Source organism: Numenius arquata, chromosome 1, assembly GCF_964106895.1.
Source record: "Numenius arquata chromosome 1, bNumArq3.hap1.1, whole genome shotgun sequence".
Classification (NCBI taxonomy): Eukaryota; Metazoa; Chordata; class Aves; order Charadriiformes; family Scolopacidae; genus Numenius; species Numenius arquata.
In genome coordinates, this window is record NC_133576.1 from 111,724,126 (window position 1) to 111,742,862 (window position 18,737).

General features: G+C 41.1%; 1 protein-coding gene across 1 annotated transcript; it reads right to left on the reverse strand.

Moving 5' to 3' along the window:
* Window positions 1-1,001: 1,001 nt before the first annotated feature.
* C1H13orf42 (chromosome 1 C13orf42 homolog) lies at window positions 1,002-5,969 on the reverse strand. Its single transcript, XM_074159917.1, has 3 exons — window positions 5,556-5,969; window positions 2,082-2,229; window positions 1,002-1,243 (listed from the first exon to the last, which is right to left on the reverse strand). Exons 1-3 carry the CDS (start codon window positions 5,967-5,969, stop codon window positions 1,002-1,004), a joined length of 804 nt encoding a protein of 267 aa, XP_074016018.1.
* Window positions 5,970-18,737: the final 12,768 nt, after the last annotated feature.

Genomic DNA, 18,737 nt, shown 5'->3' on the forward strand with positions numbered 1-18,737 from the left:
ATGGGTGTTAGCCATTCCAAGTATCACATGGAAGGCATATCACCGCTCAGATGAAAGAGCCTGAAGAGGAACACTTCTAGGTTTCATTCTTCCTCATATGTAGTCTTTAGTGGTGAAGTAGCAGAATTCCAAATACTAACCCTGATGCAATGGATTTGTCTGCAAACTGTCTTCTGCCCTTGAGAACAACCTTTGATCCCATTCATTCACGAAGTGTTCTACTCCAAGACATTAAGCTTTTCTAGTGTACACAGGGATGTCTAGATTCATCAACTGGGTGTTAAAATAGTTGAAAGCTAACAAGCCATGTAACCATATAAAAAAAAAATTGTATGTTTTTGCATGCAGTGGATCCCTTGATGTTGTATCCCAGAACAGAACCATTCCCAATAGCAAGCAGAGTACAAGATAGCCTATATTTTCAAAACACACTGGAGCAGTTCCTCAAAACAGAGGTTTCTAATGCAGATTCCTTTGTTGCAGCTTTTTCTTCTTGTACCACAGCCTACTTGTACCTCCGCGCTGCTGTTTACTCTCGGATCACAGTGTCAATGATGGCACATACAAATTTTCACATGCAAAAAAAGGAGAAAATTCAGTTTCACTGCTCTGAAGTTGGAAACACCGGTGCAAAAAGCTTGAACGTATTAGCTGAATTGTGTGAATTACCTTGTAATACTGGAGTCAGAAGAAAAACTACTGCACCAGGCAATCTCTGAATCATTGCTTTCAATAACAGCACTAGAAAAAAGGCTTGTCAAGTTGGAGTTCCCCCCAAGCTGAATGACAAAGCAGTATTGTTAGGCACAATGAACTTGATGAGTTAAACCCTCATATGAGTCCAGCGTTGGAATAGCCATGGCTTAAAATATGTCCCAGAACCTTCAGTGACTGCACGTCACATCTAGAGTGTAAGAGATGGGTCAGAGGTAAAAAAAAAAAAGAAGTCTTACATGCCTTATTTCGTATATCCTGTCTTCAGCTGAAGAGGGAATATTCTTTCAATATTCTTTCTTACGTGTTTTGGGCTTAAATTTTAAAGTGCTATATGCCCCTTCCACAGCTTTGGGCAAGTACATGGGATGTCTTTCCAACCTCTTCCTAGAGCCAGTGGTTCTCCGCTGGCTGTTTCTTTGAGACTGGTTTGCAGCCTTTGCTGGTTGGGCAGTATCTTCTGAGTATCTCCGGGGAGCACGAAGGATCCAGTTTGAATGTAAACTGTGTTCACTTGTGCTGGTAGCAACTGAAAGACAGAAGATAATCTGGTGTTAACAGTTTGCCAGCGATATTTTTACATGCACAGTGAGAGAACATGGTGCCTGCTGGGTGCTTCCTGGAGGTAATGCTGAGAAACCAACCTGGTTTCTCTGTGGGATGTTGCTTGGGATGGGATTCATCTTATCTAGTATTTCAGTGCCTGCAGTGTAAATATGTATGTCAGAGCTAGTCCCTTTATACACACTTTTAGGGCACAGCTAATTCAACTTGTTTCAGACATCCACCTTAGCCTAAACCAAAGGAAAGGAATGTCTGTTTCTCTCCATTGATTATATAAGATAAATGATGAGCTCAGATGGGCACATCTTCATTTAATTGTGCAATCCCATCCTTTCTGATAGAAATATACCATTATTTAACCTAATCTCTAAATTAGTTCTTTTTTGCTGGTTGGAGAGAAAACACCCAGCTATTTCTCAATAGAAAAATGAAAAACAAATGAAGAAAAAATTATCTTTATATTTTTTATAGTCTCCTCCAAAGACAGTTTAGGGTACAGATGGAAGGGTGGAATTCAGCCCTGAGCAGAACACAAGCACTATTCCAGCACTACACATGCTACATTTGCTCATGTAATGGTCACACATAAAACAGTTGTACCCTTTCAAGAGGGAATAAGCAATGTATTAGTGTAGTTTCACATATTGCATGTAATGATCCCAGATTTGGGAAGCAAAACTTGCAGGAAAACTGTGTCCATTAAATAAACAAACATTGTCTTACAATGCCACCCCTCCCTCTACCCTTCTCACACCAAAAAAAAAAAAAAAAAAAAAAAATATTTTGGCTGGTTTATACTGCACCATCAAAATCAACATCCACATTTGGCAGATCCATGTCAGGAATTCTCCGCCACCTCTCTGAATCCAGGTCTGCAATAACTGAGTCAAAGAAAGCTATTGCTTCTCTTACATCTGAACTGGACTGTGCACCTTTTCTCTCCATGGATGCCTGCTGATCAGACACAGGGAAAAAAGAGTTACTGAAGGGCAGAGCACAATGGCTTCTTAATGAACAAACTATATAAGGAAGCTGTAAAAATTGTATTTGAATCCATAATTCAAGCTGTCAGAAAAGGACACAGGTTGAGACTACTCCACAGTTTGTAGACATCAAGGAAAGTGAGACAGCAGTCAAACAAACATCCATCTTGTTACATGCTCAACACCAAACACCTTCCATTTGGGCACTGCCAACCAGGTATTATAAAATCCCTCAGAATCCCTGTATCAGGCCATTTAATTAGGTGGCTAAGTGACAGCTGGGCTTTGTGGTCAAATTTATTCTACCTAGCAGTAGGCATCTAATGAGACGCACGTTAGAGATGTAGTCATGCAGGGTTCCTTCTGTAATTAATGCAGGGCTCCAGTACCTTCAGAAGATGAGTCAGACCTTAGGTAGGCTGAATTCCCCTCTGCAGGCAGCTCTTTCTCTTAGCTGCAGAGGGACTGTGGGGTAACTTGGATACTAATTTAAGCATCTTATTAAAATGCCTAGGTTAGGTGAAATGAATCCAGATCTAAATTGCTAAAGTCTTTTTGAAATGGAAAAGGACTGTGTGCGCTAAAATATGAGTCATTCAGCACTGTGATAATTTCCACAGGAAAGCCATGGGGTTTAAAATTAGGAGCCTGTCTTGATAAAAAAGCAAATGTCTGTCTATAAATGCTGAAGCAGTCATAAAGCCTCAGTTAGAAATTCTGTAGGTCCATGTGGGATGAATACTTCCTGCCAGGCTCTACCTAATGAAGGACCGTATATTTTCCTTGCCAGTCCAAGCTAGGTGTATTCCCAGGCAGTAGTACCAAGACAGAAAACTGCGACCTTGAGTTTCAAACACACAAGCAAAGGATACATGCTGTGTCACATCTCTGAAGGACCAGCTTGCTCCCTGTTCTGTGGAGACAGAGAGATACTCCCCTCCTGACATTATGGGTTGATTGACATCCTCAGAAGTGCTAAAAGATAGCTGCTACCACACATCTACTGAAAATAGTGACTGCCATTATGACTAAGCCCTTATTGGTTAAAAGGCATTTTAAAGAAATGCCTATGTACTTCCAGCATCTGATACACCTCTCTTCTTTTCTCTCACTAGACCCAAGTGGCAAATTTTGAATCCACAATCAGCCTGTAGTCCAGGTCCCAGGGATCTTTGGATTAAACCTCCCAGGAGGACAGGGTTGTCTGGACAAAGTATTTTCCATTAATCATGCAGCAGGTAGGAGAAGGAAGTGAATTTCCACTGACAAGTAATTTAGTAAAAACAGGTAGTTAGGGACAAAACCATTCAAGCCTGGTGATAAGACAAACCTTGCAATCTGTGAGCATAAAATTTGTAGTTAGGAAGCAGACTACTCCAGCTATGCTTGAAGGCTTTTTCTCCTCCCTAATTTTTGCAAAGCCAGGGCTGTGAGGCTTTGACCCTGCCATTTGTGTTGGCAAGAATGATTCTTGTGGGTGGCACATCCTTCTGATGTTCCTGTCTGCTTCTGAGGGAATGGCTCATGAAGAGAGCATACCAGCTAGTACCAGGGCTGTTCATAGATAAGCAAGCTGGCCACAGCCAGATGACAGCACTCTTAGCCTCAGCCTGTAGGAGATGTTTGCCAAACCTAAGTTTAGCTTTAGCCAGTATTCTTAAGTGGTATTTTCAGAGGCAAATCTCAGATACTCACAGCCCTACATGAAGCCTAGAACTGGAGACTCTATCTCCCACCTTCCTGCTCAATGGTCTTAGTAACTTTTTGCATTCATTTTTTCCAACCTCGCTGATGGTTAGTCATATACTACTCTGCTACATCACTGCTCAACTCATCAGGGAATCGGCATGCTGAAAATCTCCCCTGGCTCAAGCCAATCTTTTTGTGACAGTGCACAAAGTCAGTTCACAGACAGTACCTATAGTGTTGAGATTCATCTCCTGGCACCTGGCAGCACCAGGCCACTCTCCTATACCTCGGTCATTCCCTTTGGATGTTTCCCTGGCCATAAATAGCAATGTTTTTATGAAATCTATTTCTCCAGCCCACTGACCTGAGTGTTGTTTCCCACTATCATTCCTAGCTTCTGAGAGTCACCATTCAAAGCATTGAGAAGATAACATAAAGCCCAATAAAACCGAATCAAAAATTCCCACTGACTGAATGAGTATTAGATCAAAACGTAAAATTAGAAAATGCAGTATCTAACCTTAAACACCTGAGCCTTGTCCTTTGGATAAGCAATGCCTGCAACGGAGCTCAACTTCAGCCATTGACATTCTGCTGTGACAGGACATCAAAATGTGGCAATAACTTTTTTGGTAAAGTCTACCTGGCCTAATCAGTAAGTCGTCCATACTTCCCTTCCTCCCACCATCCCCATTAGTATCCAGTTTAAAGACTGCACTGGGTAACCTGTGAGTCTGCTGTCAAAGTCATGTTTGTGGTCGAGTTACCTAAATGGATCCCCCCACCTACTGTAATCCTTTCCTTTGCCCTCTCTGAATCAAGTCTAAAGTTATATTAATGACTGAACTATCTAGTGCCATGCAGTCTATAAACTGCAACCAGGAGGAAGCTTTGCAATGCTTTTCTCTCTAGGACACCTAGAAATAGCCTGCACGAAAGATGATATTTCAGTTTTATTTTTCTGTTACCGTTATAGTAAAGGGTGAGGAATTATACTGCCCCAAAATGACTTCCCAACTTATTAATTAACAGAGAAAGGAACCCTTAAGAATTCTTCATGCCCTACATTCTTTCAGCGGAGTTTACGCTGATGTTAAATGTAGCACTGACAAACTATCTGACCAATCAGAAAAAATCCTATTTGTTTCAATGAATTTACAATTATTCTTTGTAAATAATTTTATGCCAATAAAAAGGCTGCCAGTAAACCTGGGGATTACTGTGCTTGTCAGTCATTAACAGCTATAAATAACCACAGTGGAGAATTCTGAGGCACTTAAGTAGCCTGTCAGAGTATTGAGAGAACAACTCTCTCTTCCATAACATGTTTTTAGATACTTCCCATGCTCTCATACCTCCTTCCTTCTCCTATTTTCTCTCCCCACACATAAACATAGACATATACATTTCTTTCTGTGACCAGTCATTCATACTTAATTTCACACCACTCAGGAAGAATCTTAAGGTATTTAGCAGCATTTCAAATGATGCAACAGTAAGAAGACAACCAGTTGAGTCCAATAAAGCAGAAAAACAACATAGGTCATACAGCTAATTGCTTCATGGCTTAAGACCAAGCTCATGGCAAAAGTTTTTAGGAATTACCTTAGAAGATTCTTTAGAAGGAAGTGGAAGAAATGACTTCTTTCCAGTTTTGGATGATTTTGTGGACATTGGGGAATCTGCAGCCATATGCATGGATTTTAAGTTATTGATGTTGTCAAGATACTTTTTCCTCAAGGCTAACAGGTCCTGTAAGTATTTCAAGCAGTCCTGAGTCTTAGAATACATCCAGTCTCTGTCTTCCTCTTTTGGCTGGAAGCAAGAGTCGATGCTGGTTGTACTTTTGCATTTTTTTAGTGGTTCACTAACTTTTTCCTGCTCACCTCCAAGGACATACATAGAAGTGCTGCGGATCAGTCTGACTGCAGAACCCGTGCCATCACAGTAAGGGATGTCATCTGTCACATTTCTTCGGTGGGAGTTGGGGTGAAATATAGAATGGATCTTTTTGAACATAGTGTGTCACTTCCTCCCCTTTATGCCTTTTCTCTTTCAGCTCCTTAATTTAACCCTAGATCTGGTAATCAGCAGCTGTTACTTTTGCCCTCAGAAGTCAGAAAATTTTGCCACTTACTGTAATGAGGAGAAAAAAAAGCCCCTATTGCTGCACAAATTGCTTTCAGTCTAACACATCATGAAGAGCATGATGGTATCACAGAAATGTGTTTTCTATTCCATTTGTGTCAGTGAAAAGGCTTTGTCCTTTCCTCGGTTTAAAATACAGCACAGGAGGTCCAATATCATGCTTTGACCTTTTACTTGGCTGCTGCTCCCTATAAAAAACATCAGCATCGAGGCAGAAATTCCTTCTTCCGCGTTCCCCGCTCCGCGCTGCTCTGTCTCCGCGGTGTCACCCCCGCGGTCCCCTCCGCCGCCCGCCGCCGCCGGCCGGGCGCTGACCGTGGTGCTGAACTGTTCCCGCTCTCCACCCGGCATCCACCCGCCTCCCGGGGGCGAGGGCCGGCAGCCTTGGTAGGCCTCTGCCGGCTGTTTTTTGGGTAGACCTTGTTGAGATCAGCCTCGACAGCGAGCAGAAGAATAGTTTCTGTCAGGTGGAGTTCAGCTGCTGAAAGAAGTCGCTCTGGGTTTCACCCAACGGTAACCAGGAGATGGCTACAGCTACCCGATACCATGGCACTACTAGGAACAAAGCGGATTCAGGTGTCAGGCTCTATTACACTCAATACAAAGGTGCCCTGTGTAAAGGATGCTGTAAAATAAAACACTCATCCAAACATTGCAGACAGAAACCAATGCATTTGTATCTTTCCACATTAGTTCTTCTCATAGATTAATGCAGGAACATTTAATACAGCAGTTTTGATGACTGGCTTTTGGCTGAAAGTTACTGACAACATCGACTATTACTGGCATATTTGAGAATTTTTTCTATTAGTGACTGTGTGACAACATGATATACGCTTTAGAGATAAGTAGATAGCTAATTCATTCAGTTCTCACTACTAAGACAATCAACAACTTTTTAATAGCAAGTAGGAATGTTCAGAATTACCATATTCAAAAGAGATTTCATAATTCATCCTGCTTAAGCATTGACTGCTTGAGAAGATAATTCTTTTGAAAGCCTATGGATATCACCCTGCAGACTCTACTGAGCAAATTTCTGCTCATGCCACTGAAAGTGCCAATTGAAGGTTTAAGCATCCTAAGAGCTGTAGGATCTCAACAAGAAAGATGTAAGGTCAATGGGAACTCTGCCGACCAACTGCTTATAGGATCAGACATTGCCTTTCAATAGCAGCTTGATTTCTAAGCTCATCCAGACTTACAAAGAGATACAGGGTAAAGCAAAAAAAACCCAAACAAACAAAAAAACCCAAACCCCCAATATTCTGTTCATGAAACCACAGAAGAAGATATATCTGTTAAAAGTTAAAAGTGATTATATACACTGTGATTTGAAAAACATTTCATATGGTCCATAGATACTCTTATCCTGCTTCAACTAAGTACTTAAGACATATGCTGACATCTCACTGATTTTAAAAAGCTCTCAGGCTCTTAAGAGGGTTCTCAATTTCAAGCATGTTATTTCCTAATTTTTAAAAAAGCTTGCTGAGCCACATTCATTCCATGCCAACATATGTGTCATTCCCATTGTTCATCGTGGTGTTAAAATAAGGAAGGATTAATAAATGCATGAGACTACAGTAGCTGCATTATATACTAGATTTCATTTGGTGTAATAAAGGGTCATTTACAATTATCTCAGACATGAATATTTTATTCTATGCACTGGTTATGGGCAGTGGGAACACAAAGTCTTCCTCTCCTATTGTAAAAATTATTATTAATTTGTTTTCTTCAGAGTATCTACTGTAATTTAAATAGGTCTATGGTTTTAGAAAGTTAAAGGACAAAACAATGGATATATTTAAAGGTCACAAATGTCTCTAGTGTATTTTGTAAGAAGAGGAATGCCCTATGTCTTTTCAAGGTATTTTCTTGTAAGGCATTCGCATTGAAACGTTTCCTGAATAGTGCTTTTTTTATTTATAGTCTAACTCTGGTCCCCTTGTACCTGTAAGTGTCCCCATTTAAGTTAATAGCAGGACAACTATAATTCAGCCACCACAGATCACAGGTCTCTTCCCCAGTGTTACTGAGGGGGACTGAATATGCTACCATTATCTAAAATGGCTGGTAATTAAAAACCAGGGTCTTATTCAAGAACGATTTCCTTCTGCACAAGGACACTCATCAAATGGCAAATATGGTTGAAGAGGAATATTTAGTCTGTTAATCCAAAGTACCAAATTCACAGGCAGCTATTAAATCATAAATAAAGACCTCCCAAAGAAGGAACTTGTGAGAAGCAGATCAAATAGACCAAGCTAATCAAATAGACTACACTAAATATTTAATGGCATCTAAGATTACTAACTTTGACAAGGTAATGCTCATACCTTGTTTGTTCATTTGGCTACTCGAATCTGACATCACTTACTCAACATTTTTTATTTTCAGTGACTTTTTTTCCTATTGCTGTTTTCAGTGTTTCTGTTTTCTTTGTAGTTAGCAGAGTGACCTAAGTTTCATAAACAACCACCCAATCACTCCCAAAACTGCTTTTGTTATCTGGCCCTGGCATTCTAGCAATTTCTGAGCTATCATGACTGAGTAGGAAAATCAAGTTAGAAAACCCAAGGTATGCATTCTGTTTAACTATATTAACTATACAATTGAACAAAACCCCATAAAATCAAATTTATAGGTAAATACAATTAATAGAAAATCACACCTTTTAAATTTTTCACAGTAACTTATTTGTCAAACTGCATTGTTATCTCCAGAATAACATGATATCATGCATATAAATCTATCTACTTGATAGTTATATTTCACCCATAGTAAAAAGTTCCTTCATTATATCTAGTCTGTCTTCCCTCCTTTAGTTTAAAGCCATTACCCCTTGTTCTATCACAACAGGCCCTGCTAAAACGTTTGCCCCCGTCTTTCTTATAAGACCCCTTAAAGGACTGAAAGGCTGCAATAAGGTCTCCCCGGACCCTTCCCTTCTCCAGGCTGAGCAAGACCAACTCTCTCAGCCTGTCCTCATAAGAGAGGTGCTCCAGCCCTCTCATCATTTTTGTGGCCTTCCTCTGCACCCACCCCAACAGGTCCATGTCTTTCCTGTGCTGAGGATTCCAGAGCTGGACACAGTACTCCAGGTGGGGTCTCACCAAAGCGGAGTAGAGAGGTAGAATCACCTTCCTCAACCTGCTGGCCACGCTTCTTTTGATGTAGCCCAGGGTACAGTTGACCTTCTGTGCTGCCAGCATACGTTTCAGCTCGTGACACTTACCACAACACTGTTATCATGACATTGTTATCATGACACCATTTCAAAGACCATATATACTTGAAAAGATTAGATGGTGGGGCATTCCCAAATCATAGATCAGGTGCTGAATATCAGTGCTTTTGATGAGTGGCAAGAAACATCCACTAATAGAGGTGCAATACCACAGGACACCTACCTTTCATTGACTAAAAGGGAAGATGGAAGAAGAATGGATCTTGTTACCAACCAAAGAATAATTCTCAGGAATGGTTGTTTCTTCTTTTTCAGCCCATGAAGGTAACAGTCTGGAGGAATTCTTCCTCCCCAGAATTGCTATCAGCAATTCTTCTTCTTTTCGGAAGTTTTCAAAGTATGAGAAAGGAGAGCAATTCTGACACCACGCATTTGAAATAGCTACAATTCCTTCTCTGACGCATGAAACTGGAGAAATCAAGCCTCCCAAGAATGAAGACAAAGTTTTTCATTTGAGCTGATTTAGATGTAAATGCAGTGAAATCAAGATGTGTTGCCCATGTCAGATTTAACAGTGATCTTTTTTTTTTAAGGGTGCATGCTTGAGTCACCCTGTTACCCAGGCAACACTGACCTGCAAAACCAGCTGAGTCAGAAAATCAAAGCTCCTGTCAGAGGATGAATACAATTTTTTGTAAATCTGAAGCATCATCTTTCCATTGAATCTAAATTTGAATCTAAGTATCTCCATTTGACTTAGACCCTGCATATTCTCCATAAATTTTCACCACATGCAAAATTTGCATTCATTGAATAGGTTTTGTTGCGGCATAAGCACTGACTGCGACCAACCAAAGCAGTGACTGCATTCCTATCAGGCATGAGAAGATAAAGAAATGCCATTAATGTACAGAGAAATGCTTAGGAAATGACTATGCAAATGTGGTATCAGTCAATTTATTTTTTTTTTTTAAATTTGTTACCCTGGCATCACTGTTGGAAGAAGTTTTGTGTGCATCCTATGACACAGCAATAAAATGTACTGTAGTGAAACGCCCCCCGATTTCGAGCTATCTCTATAGCTGTTGCCTGGCAGCATTTTCAGAGGGTGAGAGGTTACCACACTTATCCCCTGCTGTATCTTGCCTCCTCTTTCCCTTTGTTTCCTCGCATAACCCTGCTGTCATTAAAAACTCCGTCTCTGTGACAAGCTTGACAAGGAACTTTGTCTTGTCTTCTGTCACACAGGGTCAAGGGACAACCAGTTGGCCTTGCTTGTTTCATTGGAAGAATTCGTGTCCTTTTAGTAGAAACATTGTTAGGACCTTTCAAAGCTTTGTTAGTCTTTGTTGAATTAGTTATTGTCTTGCCTCTTGAGACTTTTGTTCCAAAGATGGTTGAAGAATTATCATGATGTCTAGCTTGTTGCCTGTCACATCCATCACCCATTGATAAACTCTTTGCCAGGAGAATGTGATAAATAGCTAAGATTCCTTCATGATAGCTCAATGAGGAATGGAAGTTGTAAGCAGCAGTTCTTCAAATTAGTTTGTGGAAGACAAACATTTAAATGACTTGTCTGTCTTAATCTTTAACCGGATCATCTGTTTCTCATTCCAGTTAAAATCTAATACATTATTTATCCTTCCCACAAAGGAAGCCCACAGGAGGATTTATGAGAGGGGACAGTCTGGATCTTTTGGTAAATCAGAGAGTTGTCAGACCGTATCAGTCATCTCCAGGCAAGGCCCACTCATGGTACCTAGAGACGTTTTCATAGGCACCCTTGGATCCCTACTTCCCATTTCTATCTCTATCTGGGTTCTACTAACCCAGTGAAACAGGGCAAAAACTAGTTAAACTGGAGCAGCAAAGAAGGAACAGTTTGGCTGGGATATCTGAGAAAGAGAGACCCAGTACAAGCCAGATACAAGCACTAGAGAGGATGGAAAGAAAGAGAAGAAATACATCTTGAGCACTTCCAAGTAGTGTTTTTGAGCATATTAACTATTTTTCTACTCAGACCACAATGTGTCTGGAGAAAAATATATCTGTATACAGCCTAACACACAGTGGTCCTGCCCTGACCCTGACCCTGCTGCCACGACATAATTAATAAAAAGGAATTGTTCTCTTTCCTACCTATTTCTTGAACATATCTCCTTCAGCACCCGCAAACGTAGTTTCCAGTTAGAGCAGCTCTGGTCATGCTAAGGAATACAAGGACCCACTCAGGACCCTTTCAGCATACACCAGCTACACCTGCAACAACACCCTACAAGGACAGGGTCCTACAATACCAGCACTACTAGGGGTGCACGCTGCCAGTTGTCTGCTCCAATCACTGCTGTCATCACTCCATGTGCTGTCAGCGTGGAAAAGGCTTTACTGATAAGAAGTAGCTCTCTGAAGGGGAGCAATCAAAATATGCAGGATGATTATTAACCAGGATTGGCATGAGCAGTTTTTGTTGCCTCTCTCAGAGTGGTCAGTAAAGAAGAGAGAGAATTCAGATTCCACACTGTTCTTGCTCATTTGCCAGTTTTAACAGGAAATACTGTTGCTGGTAAACATGAATACTTTCTCCTTGACTAGTTTGATCTTCTGCCTCTACTCACTTCTCACCTACCCTTCCACTGCCCCTGTAAAGCAGCCTTGCCAGTCTGTTTTCAATAAGACACATTTAAAGGGTGGGGGAAGGAGAAGAAAAAGTGGCTATCCAGCCTCGCCTACCGCTTGCAAGCCAAACTTCAAAAAGCATTTCCCCTATACCATTGTGAACATCCAAATCCTCCGCTCCTTAGAGCTGTGGTTATTTGCAGGGGCAAAGAGAGTTCATTTACATCCTCCCAGGAATTTTCAACCGATTAACGTCACCCTCCGTAATAGCAGACCTATGTGGGATCTAAATATAAGGAAAAAAATATCATTCTAAATCAGTGGCTGCACAGAAGTTGTGAAGAGACCCACCACCTGCCTGTTGGGCACAGCGTAGCTGCTGCTGGAATATCTCGATTCAAAAAAGCTGCATGAAGCCCTTTGGCAACTTGCAAAAGTGGACACTTGAGGTGTCCCTGGAGCAGACACTGCTTGCGGTGGGTTTAGAAGTTTTAAGGAACTTTGAGGTGACTCACCAATAATACTAAAGGAAGTTAAGACAAAAATAACTAAATCTTTACCTATTCATGTTCTTAAAGCAACCTGAAAAATCTCAGGAAAGATACCTGGGTAAGACTTCAGCCAGGTCAGAAAAAACATAAGGAGACACAGGTGCAAGTGGGCATATATTCTGAACTGGGTTTGCAGCTTAGCAAGATGTTTGCAGTAATCTGCAAAACCAAATGACACTTTCCAGGCTATGCTACAAATTAAATTCACAAACCTTGCAAGTCATCTTAGGCTGTGCTCGCAGGAACATGGAGATTAACGCCTGCACCCTGAGGCCAGGCAGAACATGTGCCTTTGACCCACGGTAGGCATAATACAGAGGTGCTAAATATGATTTTGTCTGAGACCTCTAGGTCAGGCAAGAGAGAAGTGAAGCTAGGTTAACTGAAATGGAAGGAAATACTTACTTGAACTTTGGTGAACTGAAATAGCTAAGTCGTACAGGCCTGTAATCTGGGCATCAGCACAAACTGAAAGGGACCGCCAGAATGGAAAGGATTGAGGCAGCCAGCATTCCTCTTGTGACTTTTTCTAAAACCATTATTAAGAAAAAGCGTCTCCAGGAAACTGTGGTAGTTACAAAAGTGCACGGGCCAAAATAGCAGATCGAATTGTGGCCAGAGCTGGCCGCAAGCAAAGGTCACTGCATTTCTGAGTCAAAACACAGTCAGCAAGGGCTTCATGGAGGATCTTTCACACATCCACTGGAGCTAAGCAGATACAACAGGAACATCCGGAAGAATTTGCTAGAGTGGAAATGAACTGCAATCTATCATCCATAATTCTTCCTGCATCAAGAGAAATCCAATTGTCTGAAAACATGAGGCAGCAGAAACTGAGTTGATATTTCAATTTAATTCAGTTCAGTTCACCTTATTGACTTCAACAGTATGCAGAACACTATCTTTTATCACCCAAGTGTCACTATTCTTCATTTTTTGCATAGTGAATATGGTTATGGCTATTGACGTACTTATGAAATATGCACTTAAATTCCTCCACAGCATGTCTGGATTTGTGCCTGTGGATATCAAGAATTGATCTGTGGTGGTTAGGTGTTTGGTTTGGGGTTTGTTTTGGGTTTTTTGGGGGGGGCAGGGGGAAAAGAGGTGGGCTAATCTTGCAAAAGCAATCTCCACAAAGTCACAGAACTCTTTGCTTACGGAGTTCACTGCTGTCGCAAAGACTGTAATGTCATTACAGTTTCCAAGAAGGGCTCTATTTTTCCATCTCTTTGCCATATCCTTGCAGAAGTGATTATGAGCCAGATTACAGTTCTAAAGCATGTGAGAGTAAAAAGATTATCAAGAGCTCTTGAAAGGATGATCACAACCTGGAAAATGTCGTTCTCCTCACCCTCCATGACAGCCACATTTTTTTTTTTCTGAAAAAAAATGAAATGTGAAAATATAGATAACCGTGCAGAGACCAGGCTTTGCTTTCTGCCATGCCTGAGGCCGTGGGTTGGGCTCACAGCTCACGCAGCACACACAAATACTGCCGGTACATCTGCAGAATGGCCGGCCTGGCTTTAGGTAAAAGACAACACCCACCCCAGTGAACTGTATTCCCTTCTTGCCTGAACTACATCGCTCTTCCCAAACCTCGGAGATGTTGTAGTTTGCCTCACTGTTTTTTGTATTTTTTCCTCCTTTCATTTTCTTGCTCTTCACCTCAGTTAGAGACAGTTTGGAACAAGAAGGAGGATGCTCGCAAGAACCTCAGCCATCCTCATTCCTATTATCAGTTCTTTTTGCACCTTTAAGTTTTACCACTAGATGGAAGCCTTGACCTCCAGAGTTACTCCGTTAGATTCCTGACCATTCAATTGCATACCCGAGCTTCTTGGTGAGCGGTTTACCTACATTGAGTCAGATATTTAAGTAACAATTCGGTGGGCTCAAGCATTTCTGTAGCTCGCTGATTCGTACATGGAAGGTATAAAAACGTATAAACCTCCCAGGTATGGTGGCATTCTCAGATAAAACTGTAGAGACTACTAGGGCTATGTAAATCTTAACTAACGATATGGAGCTAGACAGGATCAGCTGTGGATAAGCAAGGGGAAGACAGTGGGATTGCTGCCTCCCACCAGTTTCAGCACAGGGGGTAGTCACCGGTGGTATAGAGTTGGGGTTGCAAAGACTGTTGAAGGCTATTCCCTTCAGCAGCACCAAGCTCCCCAGCAGCACCAAGCTCCCCAGCACACTACTGAGGTCCCAGAACCCTGGTGACATAAACAGTGGCTATATGGTCTGACTTTCCTACAGCATTTCTGGTTGCAAGCACCACATGAATGAAGAGTGAGTTTTCAGTTGTTACTATAAGAAATTACTCACTAAATACTTCCTGTGAATGAATATTATTTACATCTTATTTCCGAGTGGTATACACTGAATGTTTATGTTCAGCATTCAAAGTGTTTAGGACATATGGTTCTCATGGGATCATTCTCTCACTGGGTTGGTAGCTCTTAGCAATGGGATACAAACTGCTGAATACTCACGATTATGAACTCAGAATTTGCTTTTGAAGAAAACTCATGTTGGTTGTTAGCCAACATCAGTGAGATCAATGGGAGATATTTCTGCTCCCGAGTGCTAAGTCAGATGCTGAGAACTCTACTGTTTTAGCAGACAGCAACTTCATTTCAATATTTAGACAAAGCAAACAGGAAACACAGTTTATAAAAATTTGCTTAGAAACTCAGAAAGCTATTACCAAAAATAATTTCTGATGCTCATGCATCTTTAGTCCTTTAGGCCAATAGCAAGCTTCAGGGGCTTTTGCCTTTAGGGTGAAGTTCCTTGTTTCTTCCTCTTCAATTACTTTTTGAGTAATAGTGCAAAAATCTGATGCAATCTTGCTGTTTATCCCTGTGATTGTTCTCACACACAGTACTACAAGTGTTATTTCTGTAGCGCTACTGAACTGCAGAACAGTTTAGATTAGATGGTGTGCATGTCAACCAGTGGCACGTGAGGCTACATCTGCACGGGTACATCAGACAGCGAAATGTCAGTCCTCTGGCTCTGAGGGCAACGGACATAGCATGGATTATGTCCACCTAAATAAATTCTCTTTTTCCCCCAGAATATCTGGCTTTGTCTTTAATGCCAGAAGAAAGATCTCTAGTCTGTGCTGTTGCCCAAATCATGATGGGCACTGTTTCATGGAGGGCTAGTTGATACAAGCTAAAACTTCTGAAAAGCATGTAGCCAGTGTGGACAATCGCAGGCTAGTCATTAACCCATGGTGCCATGGACCTGTTTTATCTACCAGTATAAGCATAGCTTTTAAAGTCCAGGCCCTGAGCTGGTATAGATAAGCTAATTCAATGGATGTGCGCACATTCAGTGTAGTCAAGAATTTGGTATACACTAGCACAGATCAGTACAGGTTAGGAAAAAAAAAATTCTATAGGTTTGTTTTCATCATTGAATTTCACATTGCTATTTGCCATTGCAAATGCTTTACATGGAACACAGATAGCAAAAACAAACCTGTGATGGGTTTCAAAGGCAGTTTTTTCTCTTAGGCTCTGCTTGGGGTTAGGATGGGGCTGTCATTGCTCTGGATGTCATTAATCCATTCCGCTCATTTGAGTCAATCTGTTTCATAGTCCTGCTTAGTTTTATTGAATGCCTTTTTTGTGTGTGTATTGGGGCAGGAAGGGGAAGATGCACCATCCCTGTGAAGCAATTGCATTGTAACAGGCAATACTGTCGCTTATTACAGAAAGGGTAATGCCTTATGTGTATGAGCTAGTCTGCACCATATACATATTATCTCAGTGGGACAAACAACTTATAGTCTAAATGTAGTATGTCTGAACTTCAAAAAGATTCCGTAAAAAAATTACTTTTCCTGGAAAATTGTTTGTTTGGTGTTACCACAAGTAACACTGGAGATTATTATAATTGAAAGGAATAGAAAATCTTGATTTTAGGCATGGTTTCTTTGTGTACGCATTCCCATTCATTCCTTCTGGAGCATACAACATGGGTTAGGGCATGGTCCTGCACCAGCTGGAGTTTCTGGCAAAGCTCACCTCAACTTCAAGATTACAGGATGATAGCCTGAACTAATAATATTCAGCTTGTATACATCTCCTATACAGTAATGAAGAAGGGAAGACGCTATAGTTGAATGCAAAAAAACCCAACAAAACACCAACTGGCAGGAATCATGAGTGCCTGTACTACCTGAAAGTACTTTGAATTTGTTTCTGAAACCAAATGCATCTCAGGTGGCCAGTGTCCCTTTAAGAAGTGCCATTTAATGTCAAAGCCATTTGGAAAAAAGAAGCAAAAGTCTCATTGATAATGGTATCAGCATGAAATGAAGGATGATGACACTGTATTTCATCACTGCCTTCTGTGGTAGGGCTTGTGCTTATTGAATGGAAAAATGTAAATAATAAATATGCTGTAAGTTTCTATAAATAGCACCTTTTTGTTATACTAATCATTTTCAGTTTTCTGTGACATGTAGGTGCCTGGAGTTTTGCAAGCGGAAAATGCACATACACATACACCCTGTCTTATGGGAAGAGGTGAGAATGTCAGTCTGATGGCTAAAATTTGAATTAATATTTGATTTGAGTTTTATTTTAATCTACAGTTATAAAACAGTCATGTGAACGTCCATTTTATGGGCCAAACTGCTTAAATATTTTCTTCCACTAATGAGGCAGCTTCTGCCTAGATATTCACCAAATTCAGTAGATTCACAATCTGATCCTTAATCTAATTACTAACAAAGGTCTCCACAGAAAACTTTTTTGGATTGCTCACTTTTATGAAGTTTAATGTAGTTTTACTAGTCAGAGATATAAGTCAAAGGCTGCACTGGTTCCAATGTCTGATACAATTAGGTTAATGGCATGAAGCCACTGGAGTGTAGAGATGCAGGCAGACTGCTTTCTGCCCAGGAGTCAGAGCCATGGTCATATTTGCCCTTGCTGTCAAAGAGAAGAGAACGGCAGTGACAACAGTGGCTAGAAGGATCTTTCTAGAAATAAAAACTGTCAGGCTCTCCTTGCATTCTCACCCCCGTAGGCAGCTGTCCTACAAAGTACTCCCACTTCCTAGAAATTTCAGTACTTTTTTTCTGAGCGTGAACAGAGAACTTTTCACAAAAAAACCACCTTCAAACAACTTGGTCTAGTGAAAGATGTGAACTGCTGTGCTCCTCAGGTCTGAGTAGGCAGTAGCATGGGAACATAAGGAGATATCAGAATGAGGTCTCCCTGCAAGTGAGAACTCATCTTAAATGACTTGAACATTCCCATAAAAGTCCCTAACATGTTAAACTTCTCGCAGCAGCTTCCTAAGTATAGGAGTTTTCTCCCCATTTTCTTTTTGCTCTTTGCCTTCGTTTTTTGTGGAGTTTTTTTCCTATTTTCTATCAGTCTGCTTCCAAGCTGTCTTTTAGGTCAACTGTATCAGGTCAATACTGGAATGAATGGCATACTGTCCTCCTTGCCCATTGTTCTGGCTGTATAATGGCTTACCTTACTCACCCTTCAAGTTTGTGATCAAGATCAAAGACGCCAAGTTTGATGTCACATCTATACACTCCTCCCACAACTGTTTTTCTTCTACAGAGGCATACATACAGGCAATTTCCACCTTGAACAATACCCTGGCATGTGGACTTGACTGTGGACTATACAGAAATTATTACTAAGTATTCTTGAGAAAGAGCCTAGTTTGTAGAGACATGAAGCCTACTTTTGTTAGGGCAGTCAGATTTCAGTTACTTATAGACTGGTTGTAGCTTCTTCTCCACAGAAAAAAACCCAAAATTACTCTCAGTCATAATCCTGTTCTTGTTTAATGTGGAAAAGGAGGTGTCTAGGAGGGACTAGAGCAGATTAGGTGGAACATTATCATTAGTGAGACAAATGATCACCCTGCGACCACCCATGCAAAGGTCAGACTTTGATTTCTCCCTGACCCTGAAGGCCAGATTATCCAGTCTGTTAGGGATGTGCTACGCTGCATAAGCATGATAAAATCTCAGCCAGAGCTTTAAAGGTGCTAGCAATGCCTGGAGAGAACCCCTTAACACAAACCAGAAGTTTTGTGGAGGTGGAAGGAAGGTACTTGGCTGTGACAGCACTCAGGTCCCAAAGCAGTCTGTGTGCACGTGGCACTGCACCCAGCTTCAAAACCCTTGTCCCAGATGCACCATTCCGTGAATTCAGTCAGCATGATTTGGGACATGAACTGGCTAGTCCATATGGCTTGGGAGCTTTCCTGTCAGCTGGGGAA

What these genes read in the sequence shown, in the direction of transcription:
- C1H13orf42 (XM_074159917.1), bottom strand. Translation starts at nt 5,969, where the DNA reads ATGTTCAAAAAGATCCATTCTATATTTCACCCCAACTCCCACCGAAGA. An exon ending in CTTCTAAAGAATCTTCTAAG is followed by an intron (nt 2,230 to 5,555) that starts GTAATTCCTAAA and finishes TCTGATCAGCAG; the next exon opens with GCATCCATGGAGAGAAAAGG. An exon ending in TGTGGATGTTGATTTTGATG is followed by an intron (nt 1,244 to 2,081) that starts GTGCAGTATAAA and finishes TCTGTCTTTCAG; the next exon opens with TTGCTACCAGCACAAGTGAA.